An 18,882-nucleotide genomic window follows, 5' to 3' on the forward strand; every position below is an offset into this window, starting at 1 on the left:
ATTCAAAGTTTGGAACCATGAAATCATACCCTGAGGAATAATTACCAAATCTGTGCCAAATTTCTTTTGCCCCAACCTTTCCTTGAAAAAAAGGAAGAAAACAATTTTGTCAGTTGCATTCTATGAGTCTTCAAAATTAACCAGTTTTTGTTTTGTTTTTATTTAGTCAAAGCTAAGTTGGAGAAACAGACTGGAATATTATAGATACATAAGTTCTTAATATAAGAAGTTCCCTTTTTACTGACAGGTGTATTTGGGCTACATATAACCATATTGCCTTATATTTGGGCACCTTTTAGGATATAATTAATTCACAGTTCATATAGGTGGAGAACTAAACAGTTTTAAGTAATCCAGTATATCTGCATTTAGCAAACTTAGTAAATTAAACTTAGTATGATTAAAATGACAAGTAGCTATTTATACAAGTTCTGTTTAGTATTACCATGTTTTAACATCTGGTTAAAATACCTGTGGTAAGAATTTTGTTTGAACTTTTGGAAGGGTTGTCATGTTAACAGTTGATGAGAAGATCCTGGTTTTAAGGAGTACTAAGTGCTTTCTTTTTTAAAGAAATGCCTTAAAAATAGGCAGACATGGAATGTTTTGTTTTGTTTTTGTTTTAGATTGATATTTTGTTTGCAAGATTAGCACTGCAGACTATTCCAGAAGACTTGGACTTAAGAGATGACAGTCTGCTTAAAAATTTAGATATAAGATGCATAAGAAGTCTTAACGGTATGTAAAAACTTACTTCCTTTTGCATAGTAGCAGTTTTGGTCAAATTTGAAATAGTTTTTAACTCAAGCTTCATAATGAAGCTTTTAATGGCCGTATTGTTTATCCATAGTGAGTCAAATAAAATGAACTTTTTACTTAATAGTTAGACTGCAGTGGAGCATTTAGTAATTTGTTACAGCATTGGCATCTTGCATTATTATTTCTTCCTGGGATGTTTAAATACTGTCTGATGTTTGTACTCTATTGCTAGTGGTTCAGGTTTCACCTCGTAACTCTTATTAATTTTGATCCTGATAACCTTTGTAACATTTTCAACTATTGTGCTTTTAAAAGGGTTACATTAGAGCACTTATTTTAGCATTGTTTTGTTAATATGCTCTTGAAGAACAGTTCTTGGAAACTTAAATGGATCAAGCCCTATTCACTATCTCTGAACTGGAAGACATTTTAATTATGGGTTGAAAGTTTGAAATAAAGCAGATTACAGTTCAGATTATTTGGTTTTAGGGTAGTGTTTGTGATAGGAGATAAAAGTTTTATATTTTTTATTTGCCTGTTATTAACATTACTGATTTACAAAGTAAATTTTTATTAATTTGATGTTAGTCTCAAAATTTAAAAGAAATATTATCATAAACTTTTGATGATTTAATGTTTCTGTTTTTTTTTTTTTTTTACTCCTATTAATCAGGTTGCAGGGTGACCGATGAAATTTTACATCTAGTACCAAACATTGACAACTTCAGGTTAACCCTGAGAGCTATCAAACTGTGGGCCAAACGTGAGTTCAGAATTTGTTGGCTAGCTTATTAAAAATGTTTAAGCTTTTGTTCAACACTAACTTTTCTTTTTGCTTTTCCCTTATCAACAGGCCACAACATCTATTCCAATATATTAGGTTTCCTCGGTGGTGTTTCCTGGGCTATGCTAGTAGCAAGAACTTGCCAGCTTTATCCAAATGCAATAGCATCAACTCTTGTACATAAATTTTTCTTGGTATTTTCTAAATGGTATGTGTTTAGATTATATTAAAATAAAATTGATTGTAGACACTGAAGTTTAGTCTTATTTCTATGGCATTTCTGCAGCTGGTCTCAGATTCAAATTTTAGTTCATGATGTAGCAGTATAGGTAGCCTTGGGGAGATCATGTTGTGTATAAAATGGCAAACCTAAATTCCATTCCTTTTCCCTAGCTTTCCCAGGATAGCAAGGCAGGTGCTGTTTGTACTTCCATGCATAAACTTACTCTCTAAATAAACTGAATTTTAGCTATAATGTCTGCTAAAATCCAATGAGTTGATAGGTGTGGATATCAGTTACTTCGGATAAAACTTATATATACCACCTCTTTTAATTTACTCTTTGAATTCTTCTAGATCTATAGGCCATTAGTTTCCTGTGGTTGTTTTTTGCTTTCAGCTGCCCATTTATCTTTGGTAGAATGTTACGGATGTAAATGTATATAAAGCTTTTAAGGATAACTGTAAGTGCTTGAAAAGCAATTGAGCATCCCTTTGAGATTAGTCATTAACCCAGGAAAGATTTTTTTTTAATGCTCTCCTTCATTTCAGCCTGGTCACATTTGTCAACCATTATTTCTTTTAAGTAAGATAAAAGATTGCTATTTCACATTAGTTGCTTTGCCCAAAGGTTAGAGTTCTTGGTTTTAATCAGCTTGATCTGAAAGATTTGTCTTCCCTATGTGTGCCAACCTCTGTACCTCCTCCCTCTGAAAAAGAGTTTTAGTTATTTTATAAAAATTAGAGTTCTTGGAGACAATTTATAATTTAGAACTGTGCCACACTTTTCAATACACATCTGTAATTATGGATTTGATAGCACTTAATTATATATAACCAGATTTGATGAGAAAAATGTCAGAATTTCTCTTAATGCTACACATACATGGCAAATAATATTTTTAAGAAGCTAACCTTGATACTAAAGATGGCAAATGTTTCCAGTTTTTAATCTCTTCTATAAGGACTGAAGTAGCTAACTCACAAAACATATCTTGAAAACAGTGTGTTCACATCATTACACATATTCACGTTAATAACCTTTGTCATGAGATAGAGAAAAATTTTCCTAATCAATTTTTATAATTATTCATACTCATTTGCCTATAATGAATTAAAGACAGGATCTTTGTCTTTTCAAGGGAGATTTTATCCTGTTCAAGTTTGAGGTGAACACATCAGATGTCTCGGAATAGTACTTTTAAATTTGAATAGTGCGATATATCAGTTCTTCTCTGCGAGGCAGAGAAGATATATGACTTCAGTCTGAGAAAGCTACCAAATGGTTTAAGTTACTTTCATAGAGGAAATGTAATTCAGTAGTCTAACGTCGACAGAAAGGAATAAAGGAATAAAAGATTATATATACCAGAGTGCAAAATGAATGAAGAAGGATCACATTCACAAATGCTGTATGTTAACAAAATACGTGTAGATGGTAATATCCAATAGTCTTATCAAGTGCTACAATCTTTTTAAACAGGGAATGGCCAATCCAGTCCTATTGAAACAGCCTGAAGAATGCAATCTTAATTTGCCTGTATGGGACCCAAGGGTTAGTGTATTATTTTTTCCCCTACAAATTCACACTGTGCAATAACAAGTAAAAATCATCTGCATAAACTTCAGGGAGGACTTCCCATCCTGTTACGTATGAGTGGACATGTTCGTATTACACTTCTTTTTAATCTCAACTATAATTTTCCTCTGATGTGAGAAGCATAATTATGTACCCTGTAAACTACATTTAATTGTACATAGTTTATAATATCAAGAACACTAACATTTAATTTATTCTATATAGAACTACCTTGTAAGTCAAAGTTGTGTGGGCATTTGTGCTTAAAAGAAAAAATAAAAGGATACTAAAAATCCCTGTATTTTTTTTTGTTTGATCTAAATATTCTGTTTAAAATTGGGTTATTGTAGGAAAACTGTTGCTTAATGTTTAACCGTGGCAGATAACTTCTGAGCAATATCACTTTAATTACTATGATGTAATTGTAAAAATTGGTTTGGATAATTCAGATTACAAAAGCATGGTTGGGCTGAAGAGGAGCTTCCATTCTGCTTCTTTGGAAGTTACGACCTTTACTGCTTACTCAGTTTAAATGTTTAACATGCACTTTATTAATTGATAAAAGAAATTTAGGTTTGAATAAGGCTTTCTAGGTTTATAAAATTCTGTTTTTCTACATTAATTTGCTATTTTATTACAACATCAAAAATATTGTCAGTTTTAAGCTTTGTTAATGACATCAAGCTGTGAATTTTTAAGTTTTCCGAACCTCAAGACATTTAATTTTGGAGGAATGTGAATTTACAATTTCCTCTGTGGAAATATGCCACTTTTATCATTAGTATACAGATTAAAATTAATAGTTATTAAATCATTTCATTATCTCTTAAAATGATACCAACATGGATAAAGTAGTTTTACCATGTGTTAATAAGCTTTTACTCCTGATAAATTAAGGGTATATTAAAAACTAAGTTTAAAATTCATTTTACATAGACCATACTATGACATTTCTCAAAAGTGTAATTGTGTGTACATCCCTATTTTTGTTGTAGAAAAAAGAAAAACTAAACATCAGTAGATGCCCAACTAGAACCTTTTTTTGCTTGACAGGCACACCATTTCTAGTAAGATCGCCAAAACAGTCATGCCCAAATGATTGAAACAAAACATTAGACCAAATCGCAGATTCTGTAAAGAATTCCTTTAAAACAGTGTCTCTTTACATGGTTTTTCTTTCTCAACTCCAGCTATGAAATGAAATAAAATTTAATCATTGGTTCAGTTTAACAAGGGGTAAAAAGTCCAAGTATCTGTTGCATATGTACTTGAAGAAACTGATTGGCTGTTGTTGTATGTAGGTAAACCCCAGTGATAGGTACCATCTTATGCCTATAATTACACCAGCATACCCACAACAGAACTCCACGTACAATGTGTCCGTTTCAACACGGATGGTCATGGTTGAGGAGTTTAAACAAGGTAAGTGTTCATCCTTATGCTCTCCTTTATACACGAAGGATTTACATACCATTGTACACCCCGTAGTCGGGTATTCAATTAAATTGGAGAAAGCATTCACCGAAGTGGATTTTGGTGTTTATTTATTGATTACAGATTATATTTGAGAATTAACTTGAAAAACTCAGTTTAATTTCTTTTAAGCAATTTATTTTTGATTATATATTGGAAGATTAACCAAAATTTAAAATTGTATCTTTAGCTGGGCCTTTATGGTTTAGTTCCATACTATTGCCATGTGAAATTTTAAATGATATCATAGTTTCTCTCTACTGGGTGACATGAGAGGCTTTTAGCAGGCAGTATACTTGGAAAGAGCTTTGAGCAGGAGTTTGGCCAAACTGCCCACTGTTTTGGAATAACCTCTAAGCTTCTGAATCCCAGTAGTACTGCTAATTTGAAGGAGTAGCTATTGCTAAATGGTCTTTAGGGAAGTAGGCTAGAACTGGATTGTTTAATTTGACACAAGTCAGGAAATAGAATCAGCTGTATGACTGCCAGCGTCAAACTCAGAAGTGTGAAGTTCTTTTCTGTAGTCTAAAGGGGCTCTTCATGGGAAGATGTCGCTATCCTTTTATGGGAAACTTGTTTTTAAAAAGGCAGGAAGCAAAGCTTATGGGAAATTTTTCTTTCTCGGGTAACTTCAGTGCTTCAGTTTTAGGAGAGAGTCATTCTATGAGCATGGCATTTTATTAGAGTAATGGCAATTTGCCAGAAACCTGGATCTGAAAGGAACCCTCCAGCTTTTTTGAAAAGAGTGTATGTAAGAATCTGTATGCTCTAGAGTCATAGACTAAACTTGCTATGTTAAAATTATGATTTTAGGATTATAGTGAATGCATGTGGTATATTTAAGATCTTTAAAATTCTAGATTCTTAGACTGAAGCATGCAAACATTTTAATATGTTTTTAATTTAGGTCTTGCTATCACAGATGAAATTTTGCTGAGTAAGGCAGAGTGGTCCAAACTTTTTGAAGCTCCAAACTTCTTTCAAAAGTACAAGTATGTATTTTAAGGCATGTCGGACATGTTGCTCTCTTAAGTAATGGTTTAATAGTAGCATACGTGACATCTCTTTTTGCTAGACTAATGTAGTCTTGAATTTTCCTTTAAACATCTTCTATACAAGTTTTCTTCCTGTCACAAAGGGCGTACTGTTTTTAGTAAACCCCTTATTATTTCTTTATCAAGGTAAAGTGTAGTCCATACAGTTTTGCTGCCTAATGTAACCGAATTTCTGCACTTGTAGCAACATCAGTTCTGAAGGCTTGTTAGTCATCACCAAAACTCTAAATCTGTATACCTTGGCAAAGGAGTGAACTGTTAAAATCTGTAGTTAATAGTCTCTATTAAGTAACTATTTTCAGCCAGTTCTGGAAACTTATTAATCATTAAGATTCTCTATAACATAGGCAAAGCTAATAAAATGTCAGTGTATGTAGTCAGTAAAATGTTTTCAGTAGTTACAGCACATGATTGGCCTACCATTTCCCCCTAATGTTAATAAAGCCCCTTCAAATATTTCTACAGATAATTTTCATGGAATCTCAGTGGGTGTAATATTTTTTACTAATGGTTTTAATATAATGGTTTAATACCGTAGTACAGGTTAATAGCCTGATTGTGTTGGTTTTGATGAAACTGTAAGTTATAATAAATCTTACTTTTAAAAAAATGGACTTGCACTTTTATTTGCCCTGAGCTGAAAACTGCCAAAGTCCCACTTAAAAAAATTTTTTTTCTTTAATGCTTGAAATTTCCTGACCATTTGATCTTGTGTTGGATTGTGTTTTGTAATAATCTAAGCAAGATTGCTCTATGCTATTTCCCCAATTAAAAACAAGAATGATGACCTTCATGATGTCTCTGTGTTTTGTTTCTGTATCTTTTGCATGAAAAAGCAATAATGGAGCCAGCTTAATTGTTGTGTTCTGGGAGCACTGCATTGTCAGTAAAAATTTAAATAGCATAACATTGAATGTTCTTGTTTATTACTTATTCCCCATAAGTTGTGCTTTTCCATTTGGCAGATAATTTTCCATTGTTTTTATTTTAACCACTGTTGAGGAAGTACCTTTGAACATTTAAACTAATAAATATATATTCTGATGCTTTAAAAACTACATCATGAAAGAGTACATGATTACTTGTAAGGAGAATAAAGAAATTGGTCTCGTAGAAAAGTGCCAGCATCTCTAAATCCCTGAGAATCCAAGATGAAGCTAGATAATTTTTCCTGTCTCACTTTCTTGTAGGAGTAAGAGGTGGGTAGAATGAAGTTCTTCTAAGTACCCACTTAAGTGGTTTCTTTCACTTAAGAAAGATTAGTGTTGGAAATTGAAGAAAACCTTGATAATGTCATCTATTTGAATAAATTTGTATTACTAGAACTTCGAAGGTTTTTTTTTTTTAAAGGTTGCTTAAATCTTTCTTTTAAAACTTTTAGGCTGTCCTTCAGGTCTATGCCAAATAGTACATATAGGTCTTCAGTTGACTGATTAAAAGATTTATAGATTACTGTCTTTACTGAATTCTCTTGAAACAATCAAATTATTTTAGGTTATTAAGAACAACTTTAAACATAATTAGATATGAGGATGTAGCAACAAATAGAGGAAATTATATCAGGAAAATTTAAATTTCGGCTGTGACTCCTGCGAAAAAAGATTTGAAACATGACAACAGTGAGCTAATTTTACCTATACCAAATTCTACTTAGGTTTTAACTTTTTTCAAAAATTTTTCCTGTTAAAGAATTAGTAATTGCTATCATTAGACTCTGAGGTATTCCCAGATTTGAATTTTCTTTTAACGTATTGTATGAATTACCCCAAAGATTAGCTGTACAACTGAACTGAAATCCTTAGTTTTGCCTTGAGTCAAAGTTGGTTAAGCTTATTTCAAGTATATCCTGAAAGTATTGTGTTTGTTATGTGAAAAATTTTAAGTCATATAGTATACCTGCCTGCCTTTCTTGGAAGGGGAGAAACCATGAAGGAAATTTCAGTTGTCTTAGAAAGCAGACCATGTTTCAGAAGATATCAGTGTTCTTGTGAAAAAGGGAGAACACTGCCTGGTGAAATTTTATAGTTCTAAGAAAATATTTTTCATGTTTTACCTTTAATATATTCAAGCTCACATAAGTAACCAGCAGTAAAATAAATCACTATTGACATAGGAAATGCGAATACTTATTTCAGATGTTCCATTTCCTTAGGAAACGAGGAAGCAAAGGTATTAGGGAAAAAAGCCAAATGTTCTCAGGAATAGGATTAATAATTTATAATTTCAAGGAGTATGTATGTATAGAATAATTTAGCCTCATAATGTTTTAAAGACTTTAAAATAGTGAACTGTAATTCTTGGACCTGAGTTACTTGAAGATGGAATTGCAAGGATTTTTGTCTAAGAGATAATTAGATTTTCGGTGCACATATCTGAGCTGTTACCTACCCAGGGAAAAATATTATGTGATGAAATGGCCAGGAAACCTACTTACAAAATACTTTTTTGGAGTAAATAGTTGTGAGGTAATAATAGCAACTAAATTAAGTGTTTTTGGAAGCTTTTAAAGAGGTTTTAATTCAACTGTGGTACATTTTTATAGTTAAATTTTTTTTATTGGAAACTGATAATCTTTAAATTTGGGGTAAAGTTAATCATTATTGCATTGGCTTCAGTGTTTCATGAAGGCATTTGAGTACCTGAAGCATGATAGTGGCACTGTAAAGTAGGGGATGGTGTTTTTTGGAGCAGCAACAAAATAGTCTAAATTTAGACCTATTTCTGCTTGGTCTCTGTGCTCTGATAGGTAACTTAAGAATTAATGACAGGTTATTCCTATTAAACATGATTACTGTATTTTGTCTCTCTCATTTCACATTTGCTTAAATTTGGCTGAGTGAAGGACATTTGACTTCGCATACATACTTGCTAAGCTGTTTAAAACTTTGAGCTTTATTTAAACAGGCGCCTTTATCATAAATGATGTGCAGAGTAGACCCCCCTTTCCACTGGATTTCAGTAAGAACCAAAGTTGAACTCTCTAAGCTTTAAAACTTTAAACTTTGAATTACCAACAAGATTATGTTCAAATGGATTTTATATTTTGCATAAATAGAGAACATTATATATCATTTAAGTTTTTGTTCAAGACTCAGGTGGTCATTAAGAGTATCCATTTCAGTAGTGTGGTAAAAGAGTGATTTAGAGACTTGAGTAGTTTTGTCCTTATATTAGGTGAACCCAGACAGCTTTGCTGTTTGAGTTTTTGTGTGCATGCCTGCTTTTTATACTTGTCTTATCCTGTTATAAGTTGTTATACTTTAGTCAGAGTTTTTTCTCCATCCCCTCTCCGGCCCCCCCTCTTTTAAAATCTGTTGTCCATTTTCAAACTCCCAGGAATTGGAAATCAGGTACTGAGCTTATTAGGATTTTGTTTGATTTATAAGAGAGTTTCGGGCCCCAGGATGGTTTTGTGTATATGTAAAATGCATGAGCTTTTAGTGCTTTTATTAACTTTTATTTATTTGGGCTGTGTTTGTTCTGTATATTTGGTTTGCTCTAACGAATTAGATGTAAAGGAAACGAAGTATTGGTCTGTATGGATTTGGACTGCACATTTACTTTTCTGTCTACGTGTTTTCATATTTATGTATATTACCTCTGTTATCTTAAGTTTATAAATACTTGAAGTTAATTTAAAATTCTTAGTCATAATTCTGACTTTTCCACCTACTATCAGTTTGCTTTTTGAGGTAAAGTTTCTGGTGAGAAGTTTGATTTCTGTCACCTCTAAAATGGATTTTGTAGAAAAGTATGTTGGATTGGACTTTTTTTAGTCTTACGAAATTATTCTTTAGTTGTAAATAGTTTGTTTTAAAAAGATTTAAAATAGATAGTCGGTCATGATGGTGTTTTTCTGAAATGAAAACTTGCTTTTGCTCTAATTTGAATGGAATTGGATTCCGTATAGAAATCACATCTCTTTGTTGCTCTCACATTAATGATGTCTGCATCTTTGTTATAGAAATTCATACTGTTGCTTGAAAAAAATCATGAGGCCTAACTTAAGTATTCAGTTTAATTTTTGCTACCTTTGAATTAAAAAGCATGATGTATTTGATACTATTTTTTTTTTATTGATACTATTTTTGAAGTTACTGATGTATGTATATTTAGTGATCCTGTTTTTGTGGCTAAAGCCTTGGTGCTTTATTTCCATCAAAGCAATTTTGCTTTAATAGGTTATATTTTAGTGAGGTAGCTCTTCATAGAAAAAGCACTCCACCAGAATCATTGAACCAAATTATCAGTTGATATTTAGTCATCGTTTTTGAATTAAGCTGCTTTTTGGGTAATTATTCATAAAATAACTGTCTTTTTCAGAAGAATTAAACTTGCCAGTAGTTAGAAACTTGTGGAATTTAGCATTTATGATTTTATGTGCAAACTGAGATTGCATTTCTCTCTTGCTAAATTGATCTGTAACTGTCAAAAAGCTTATTACATTATGGTGTTAATATCCAGCACAAAGCACTTAAATGAAATAAATAGCATGTTGTCTTTATCTTCAAAGGCATTATATTGTACTTCTAGCAAGTGCACCAACTGAAAAACAACGCCTAGAATGGTGAGTATAAGATTAGATTTTACAAAACAAAAAACAACAACAAAAACAAAACTTCAAAATGAATCAGATAGCCACAGAACACAGTAGGAGGTGAAGTCCTTAAAACATCATTTGGTTTGTTCATAAATGGAGCTTTACTACTTGTAATGGAAGTATAGGAATTTGGAGATCCATATGTACAATATTTTTATTTGCCTGATAGAGATCCATGTATTATTTCTTAACTGTATATTTAAAGTGCTTTGTTTAGTTTACTGATTTTTTTCTTTAAATATTTGTGGGGGCTGTCTTTTGTAACCTTCCTGGTTTGAAATGTGGCTTGATTCTCTTCTTCCTGCAGTTTTCACTTCATTTTTGGGGTAGAACATAAGGCTTTAGTTTTATCTATGGGAGTTTAGACAGTTGAACTGCCCTCATATGTGTGTTTTATGATCTTCATATTACAGCTTTACACAAACATACTTGATTTTGTGCATTTTATTTTATTTTTAAAATTAACCAGAATTTTCATTAATAATGAGTGACGTTTGTTCAGGGTGGGCTTGGTGGAATCAAAAATCCGAATCCTGGTTGGAAGTTTGGAGAAGAATGAATTTATTACGCTGGCTCATGTGAATCCCCAGTCATTTCCAGCACCCAAAGAAAATCCTGACAAGTAAGCAGTCCTCTAATTTAATCCAGTTTCCCCATCCCCTTTTCAACTTCTGCTCATGGAAGTTTTATAGGCAATTTTTAATAACTCAAGTTACTATTCTGTTGATTACATATGGGTCAGACCAATTTGAAATTTATGGTTTAGGGTTTCCTGATCAGAAACACTGAAGAGGAACACGGTTTTTTTGCAAAAAATCACCCCTGAAATAAGTTGTAATGATGAGGTGCCTATTAACTAATTTGAGTTCAGATTCTGTAGGTCTGCACTTCAGCATTTCTTAACACACCTCCCCTTTTTTGTAGAGTGGTTTTCAGGATGCTGTATCAAACATCGATCTTTGCTTTTTATCTTAATTTTCTGAAAAAGAAAACATGCTTTGATATGACCTTGCAAAAATTTGATTTGTGATAGGTTCTGGAACATTGAGAAGATATGTTATTAAAAGCTGCCTTGCCTTATTCTTTTAAGGATCTTTTTGTAGGTCAATTTCTGGTTTGATTGTTGCTGTGTTATTACCTATATGAAATTCTACTTTGCCTGTAACCACTTTGTTGTATTTAGAGGGTGAGGGGAGTTTTAATAGTGAGCTTTTTCAAAAAATGCAGTAGCATTAAAGATTGAAAAATATTAGTGAATGGATCATATAAGATTGTGCTGTAATAGAATAGCTAGCTGTTACTCTAATTCTACAGATTATTTCCTTTTGCATTCATGTAAAAGAGTTGGCATTTGAGCTTTTTATAAATTTTTTTGTTGCTGCGATCTTAATTATTTAAAGACTGATCCATTCAGTAGGTATATCATTAAATGTTGAAAAGCAGCTGAATCACCCATTATTATTATGCTGCGGTCATATTTCTGTTCATGTGGCCTTTTCATTTGAGTTTAAAAGTTTAAGGAATGTATATTAAGGTCTAGTTAAATTTTTATATCTACACTATTTTTCTTTGTTTCAAATTTTTCTAAAACACGTCATTCATAAGTATGAACGTAATTTTTCTTTGTTTGCAGTGCCTTTGGTACTTAGAATTATCATTAAGAACATTGGCTGTCAGTACATAGATAATGAAGAGTATATTTGTCCTAGGACTCCGGTTTTTTATATAGCAATAGGAATATAGAGGACAGGTATGGAGGAGGAATTTGAGTTTTGATGCAGTTTGGTTTAGAACTTTACTTAGTTTGCTTATATATTTGTATTCTGAGTATTTCCATGTATCTCAGGTTGTCAACCACATTGATAACTGTTTTCATGAAATCCTGATAAACTATAGTAATATGCTTCTTATTTTACAGGGAAGAATTTCGCACGATGTGGGTGATTGGGTTAGTGTTTAAAAAAACAGAAAACTCTGAAAATCTCAGTGTTGATCTCACCTACGATATTCAGTCTTTCACAGATACAGGTATATCTCAACTTAGATAATCAAAACATGTACTTGCATATTTGAATTTGTCTTCATGTGTACCATAGTGGAATTTGCAATAACTGTTAAAATTACTTGGGAATATTTTACAATGATCATCAAAATAACCTTAATATTTTTGGATTAGTTATTAGTTTCAGTCATGTCTAATATATAAATGATTTTTTTTCTCTTATGGTAGACCTAAAGTTAAATGGTTGAACCACTTTAAATTTAATTTGCCCACGATTACTTACGAAATTAGAAACCACCTGAATATTTGATTGTCTTAAAAGACTGAATCTGTGTCTGATTGCCTTAATAATCTTGAACTTTAGAAATTTATGAAGCTAAACTTTTGGTGACATGAGGAAATTTTTCCTCTATGTCATTTATAGACTCAAATGTTAATTCATGGGTGGGAAATACAATGATGAGAGCTTCATTTTGGATTGACCTGTACCCTGAGATACAAGGTAGTATGGTTTAACTAAAGACCAGATGGTGGATATAGTTGACAGAAGCTAAGACTCTACGTAGATACGCAGAGTTTCAAGGGAATGGTGAGTGTACTTAGCGACAATGATGAATGTGCATCTTCTTTAGGGACTAATTCTTTTTTCTTTCATACATCTCTCCTTTCCATTTAAAAAAATTTTAGTGTGTGTCTTTCTCACCTGTCCACAATAAGGATTCTTCACCTAAGGACGTTCAGATGTAACAGTAAAAGTTTTTTACCTCCTTGGAGAAGGAGAGACAAAAATCGGTACATTTTTTTTTAAATGTCAGTATCATACACTAAATATAAAGGAGAAATAAAAGGAAAAGAATATGCATTTCAGTATGTAAATGCTTAGGTACAGTGACTAGAAGACATACCTAAGTAGGTAATTGCAGCTATATGTAGAATCACTAGCAGTGTGGTATCTGAATTCCTGTGATACAGGCGTTACCTATTGTGATTCAGAGACCAGCAGCAGCATTGCCATTGGTGACATGAAGTTTCCTAGAAAATTCAGCTTAAAAATACTTTGTTTTTATGTAAAATTGAGTTGAGTTCTTATTCAAATAATTGATAAAGTAGGTTTTCATCTTTAGGAATGTAAGGAGGACGTGGTACAGTGCATTGTGAAGAACTGTCCACGTTGAAGGATATTTAGTGTCCCTATCAAGTAGTAGCCTTTAATCATTATGACAACAAAAGCACTTAAACAGATGTTTTAGGATGTGATTTGGAGTGTGGAAACTCCACTTGCTGAACACCAGAGTAGTGGTTTTTTCCAAAGTAAAAATTCTGATGTCAGCTTAAACTGTTTATGAACTAACAAATCATGTAGAGATACTTGGACTAGAAAATTTGTTTTGGACATTATACCTAATTGAACTGCTTATCAAAGATTGTACTAATGAACCATCAAGATTTTAAAGCAACTTTCAGGTATTTTGGGAAGGAAATATTTAGTTGTCCTGTATCTTGAAACATTTTAATGGAATACTTTGTGGGATTTTCTAATAAAACATATTTAACATGTTGAAAACTCAAAATTCTTACTCCCAGTCTCCTCTAGCTTCTCTTCAAATCTTTTTGATCTCAGGCAGTGGCAGCTGTGTCCTTGTAGTTGCTGAAGCTAGAAATCTTGCAATCTTCCTTGAATCCCCATACTTGGTATTAATCTATTAAAAAATCCTCCTGTCCCTACTTTCAGAGTATGTTGAGATTTCTGCTACTAATTGCTGTTTATACTGCTATTACCCGTAGTCCAAGCCACTTATCACTGGTCTGTTGGATTACTGCCATTTCTGTAGTTTTCTTGTTCTGCCTTCAGCTGTTCTTAGTCAGCATCCAAAACGACATTAAGCCAAATCATGTCTCACCTGCTTAAAACCTATCTATAATGGCTACCCATCTCACCCTGAATCAGTCCAGATCTTTACCGTGGTTTGCAAGCCTTTATGTGATCTAGTCTTCTTATTATGTCTCTGACCTCATTTCTTATATTGATAATAAGAAATATGTAGGCATATATAAAACTAATAAGTTCGGAATCCTTTATCCATATGTCTTGAGGCCAGTAAGGTAACAAAGTCAGTAAATAATATTCCCAGTGGGGTCTGGAGTGACATTTGGTAGTCAAAGGCAGTAACATTTCTGTAAGATATTTCTATAAGGTATAGGTAGAGAGATTAAATAGCTACAAATAGTTCAAATCAGGGTTTGTTGCCAGTTGAGGTTTGGTGCCTGTCTTAGGAAAAACTTCTATTTTGGGGAGCTTTTGGGATTTTACAGTTGCAGATAAGGGATTATGGATCCTCTACTTTCCCTTCTCCCCATGGCCTTTTTGTTACTCCTCAAACATCCCAGGCATGCTCAGGGCCTTTTGTCCTTGATGTTTGCTCTTCCTAGAGTAGATTCCACCAGGTACTCGCAGTTTATTTACTCACGTCCATTTGAGTCTTCACTCAAACGAACGTAATCTCAGTTTCCAGGCTGAGCTTCCTGTCATCTTCCCTACTCAAGTTTTTCTCCATAGCTCTTATCCCCGATCTGGTATGAAATAGATTTTACCTTTTTTTTCTGTGGTGTTTCACCACTAGAATGTGGACTCTGAAGTTCTTGGTTATATATAGTTCCCACTATATCCCCCATGTCTAGAACATGTGACATACAGTATGGGTGCCCAGTAAATAGTTGTATGACTGAGTGAATGAAATTTTCCACTTTGTTGTTTTGCTGTGGTGGTTAGATACCTGGGCTAGAATTTTAAATTATACTGGTAGCATAAATAAGTATGAATTAAGAAACCCCTTTTCTCCAGTTCTGTCATTTCTTAAGGAGTTAACTCTTTTATTACTTTAAGAGCTTTTACACTGGAAGAATTGATATACTATGTGTTTTTATTCGTTATGTACACCGTGTGGTAAAAGGCACTTGTGAGATAGGTTTTGACCTGATAATTTTATAGATAGGCAATACTGATGGAAAACGGATCCCTATTTTAGAATAGCTTCTCCTGGGTGAGTTTAACTGCCTTTATGAAAATGTTTCTATTTCTTGTAACAATTTCCTAATTGTATAGTTTATAGGCAAGCAATAAACAGCAAGATGTTTGAGGTGGACATGAAAATTGCTGCAATGCATGTAAGAAGAAAGCAACTCCATCAACTACTGCCTAATCATGTGCTTCAGAAAAAGAAAAAGGTAAATTTAGAAAGTACTTAAAAAAGCATTACTAACAATGTTTTATGTATCCAACCTATCAATATTTCAGAATTTAGGCTGAGTTAATAAGTCATATTTGAAATAGATCACAGCATTTTGAAAACCTATTACATGGAGAAATTCCATTATGTGAAACCTTGCTCCTAATCAGGTTTCTTGCACACACTTCCTTCAGACTTCAGATTAGTGGCGATGCTTCATATCCTTATTTTATATCTATTTATATTCTCTTTTCAATATTTCTTATTGGTATCCATTTAATAGCCCACATCAGTATGTAATTTCCTTTCCTTTTAAAGGTAAAGAAAGTTAAATTAGGTAATATGTGGATCAAGTAAGTTGTGTGACTTTTTAAATGAAAATCATTTTATTTTCATAAGGATTATACACGTATATTATTTAAAAATTAAAAGTTATTGGATATAAGATCACTGACAGTGGTAACCTGAAGTATGTTGTTCTGGTGTTGATGCTTCCTGTTGTATAACTTATTAGCCATGATTTTCTTATTTGGACTTGTAAATTTGAAACTTTATTGAAATTTTAGTACAGAAATAACCATTATATTTTTACTTTAAGTGGTTTCAAAAGTGGCTTATTCTTTATTTTTTTATAACTTTAAAAAAATTATTTATTTTATTTATTTATTTTTGGCTGCATTGGGTCTTTGTTGCTCTGCGCAGGCTTTCTCTAGTTGTGGTGAGCAGGGGCTACTCTTTGTTGCGGTGCACGGGCTTCTCATTGCTGTGGCTTCTCTTGTTGCAGAGCACGGGCTCTAGGTGCCCGGGCTTCAGGAGTTGTGGCTCACGGGCTCTAGAGCGCAGGCTCGGTAGTTGTGGCACATGGGCTTAGTCGCTCCGTGGCATGTGGGATCTTCCCGGACCAGGGCTTGAACCCGAAAAAGTGGCTTATTCTTAAAATGGAATACTTAGAGCAGTGAAAATACATGAGTTAGAGATACATATATGAATGTATTGGGTTAAAAAGTACAGATAAATATATATCATTTGATACTTTTATATAAAGTTTACAATATATTTTTTAAGATAGAATATGAAATACAAGTATGCATGAGAGCATGAGAACTGCTGCATTCTGTGATGATGGTTCATTATCTGGGGCTGGGATTGGAAAGATAGGAATGAAGTTAATATAACTTCATAATGCTTTGTTTCTTAAAACATAGAATATATTATGATACAAAAGTAGCTAAATCAAGGGCAAGGATTTTGCAGTAGACTACCTGGTTCAGGTTCAGGTTCCATTGCATCCTAGCTGTGAGACTTGGGCAAGTTGTATTACAAATATCATGTTCTTGATTTGCCTTAAAATCACAACTCTAATTTTACCTACCTCGTTATGTATTTTGTGCGGATAAAATGAGCCAGTGCCAGTAAGAGGTAGTTTAGACGGGTGCCTGGCACAAACTAAATGCTCAGATTTGTTTTTGTTATTATCACCATCATCATTATTCATAACATGGGGGGTAGAGGTACTTGTTTTTAATGTGTAAAATCCAATTTTTAAAAGCATATTTCATTTTTTAAAGTAACATATTACATTAAAGCCTTTATACAGATTAACTTGTTATTCTCTTCTCAACCTAATGGTTTCATGAGTTATCACATAATCTAGAAAGTGACAAAAATGTGACACTTTTATTGAGCAATCTATTTTTTGTCATAAACTTAACATAAACTTTTGTTAAGTAATTTTATTTATTTTTTAAAGTTTTATTTTTTATTTTATTTTTAAATAAATAAATAAATCTATCTATCTATTTATTTATTTATTTATTGGCTGTGCTGGGTCTTCGTTGCTGCGCACGGGCTTTCTCTAGTTGCGGCAAGCAGGGGCTACTTTTCATTGCAGTGCGCAGGCTTCTTATTGTGGTGGCTTCTCTTTGTTGTGGAGCATGGGCTCTAGGCTTGTGGGCTTCAGTAGTTGTGGCACGTGGGCTCAGAAGTTGTGACTCGCGGACTCTAGAACGCAGGCTCAGTAGTTGTGGCACACGGGCTTAGTTGCTTCATGGCATGTGGGATCTTCCCGGACCAGGGCTTGAACCCGTGTCTCCCTCATTGGCAGGTGGATTCTTAACCACTGCGCCACCAGGGAAGTCCCAGTAATTTTATTTTTAAAATAAAATGTCAGGTCAAATACCTGTCTTCTGATTGTCTCTTGGTGTTGCATTATTAATGGGTTTAAACAACTGTACTTACATATATATTTACTACATACAAAAATACGTAAACATTTTATGTGTTTTTAGAAGTGAATTTGCATAATTAGATTATGTTCTTTAACTTAGCCATTTTAGTGAAATAGAAATATTTATAAATGAAGTAATTAGGTTTTCCTGAACCTTTGATTCAGATTACCTTTTAAAACTCCTGTTTACATGGCAGTATTGATATTTGGAACAACTAGTGTATAGTTCAAGTAAATTTAATTTTTATTCTATTACTTAAGGTAGTATCTATCTAGATATAATCTTCTAGATTATAAAAAGTATCATTAGTGATCAGAAATTATTGATTAGTCTGAAAATTGTATGTATCAAATAGAGTTTAACTATAATCTCACTACCCAGTAATTGCTACTCTTAACATTTTAGTTTATTTCTATACAGACTTTTCAGTGCATAGATGTAACCACAGATGTGTATTTTTAAGAGGTTTTTAATGATACCTACCATTTTGTGACCTGCTTTTTGGGTGCTTTCGATATTGTGACCATTTTATCCAATTATATTATATTACAGATACTAAATGGCTGCTTAGTATTTCTTTGTATGGCTACAGTATGATTACATCTGTCCTCTATTTGCTGTCATTTAGATTATTTCCAAGTTTCCCCTAGTAAAGTAGCACTTTCTTGTTTTTACAAGAAAACAAGTGTCTAGGAATCTAGATCCATGGATCTTTTCTTTGCACTCTTATTAATAGTTTCCTTTATTAACTGCTATTTGCAAAGCACTGTACCAGTATAGAAGATGTGTATTCTATATTTAATGATACAGCAACCTGTAGGTGTTGTCTCTGTTACAGAAGAAACAGTGTGATTCAAACACTTGCCCAGGGTCATGTACTATGAGATGTGAATTGGACCTAAGTCTGCATGCAAGAATGTGTGTTATTTCTCTGTAGTATGTTCTGTCTTTATTTG

At 32.9% G+C, this 18,882-nt stretch overlaps 1 protein-coding gene across 1 annotated transcript in view; it reads left to right on the forward strand.

Annotated features, from left to right (window-relative positions):
• Nucleotides 1–18,882, forward strand: part of PAPOLA (poly(A) polymerase alpha) — a 59,289-nt gene that overhangs the window by 25,875 nt on the left and 14,532 nt on the right. Inside the window, 11 exon segments of the mRNA XM_036844423.1 lie at nt 627–738; nt 1,433–1,522; nt 1,613–1,751; nt 3,246–3,253; nt 3,256–3,317; nt 4,643–4,763; nt 5,722–5,806; nt 10,383–10,436; nt 10,972–11,091; nt 12,388–12,497; nt 15,575–15,696. Of these exon segments, the coding sequence (XP_036700318.1) occupies nt 627–738; nt 1,433–1,522; nt 1,613–1,751; nt 3,246–3,253; nt 3,256–3,317; nt 4,643–4,763; nt 5,722–5,806; nt 10,383–10,436; nt 10,972–11,091; nt 12,388–12,497; nt 15,575–15,696 (1,023 nt within the window).

The sequence above is a fragment of the Balaenoptera musculus genome, chromosome 2 (genome assembly GCF_009873245.2).
Source record: "Balaenoptera musculus isolate JJ_BM4_2016_0621 chromosome 2, mBalMus1.pri.v3, whole genome shotgun sequence".
NCBI classification, from domain to species: domain Eukaryota; kingdom Metazoa; phylum Chordata; class Mammalia; order Artiodactyla; family Balaenopteridae; genus Balaenoptera; species Balaenoptera musculus.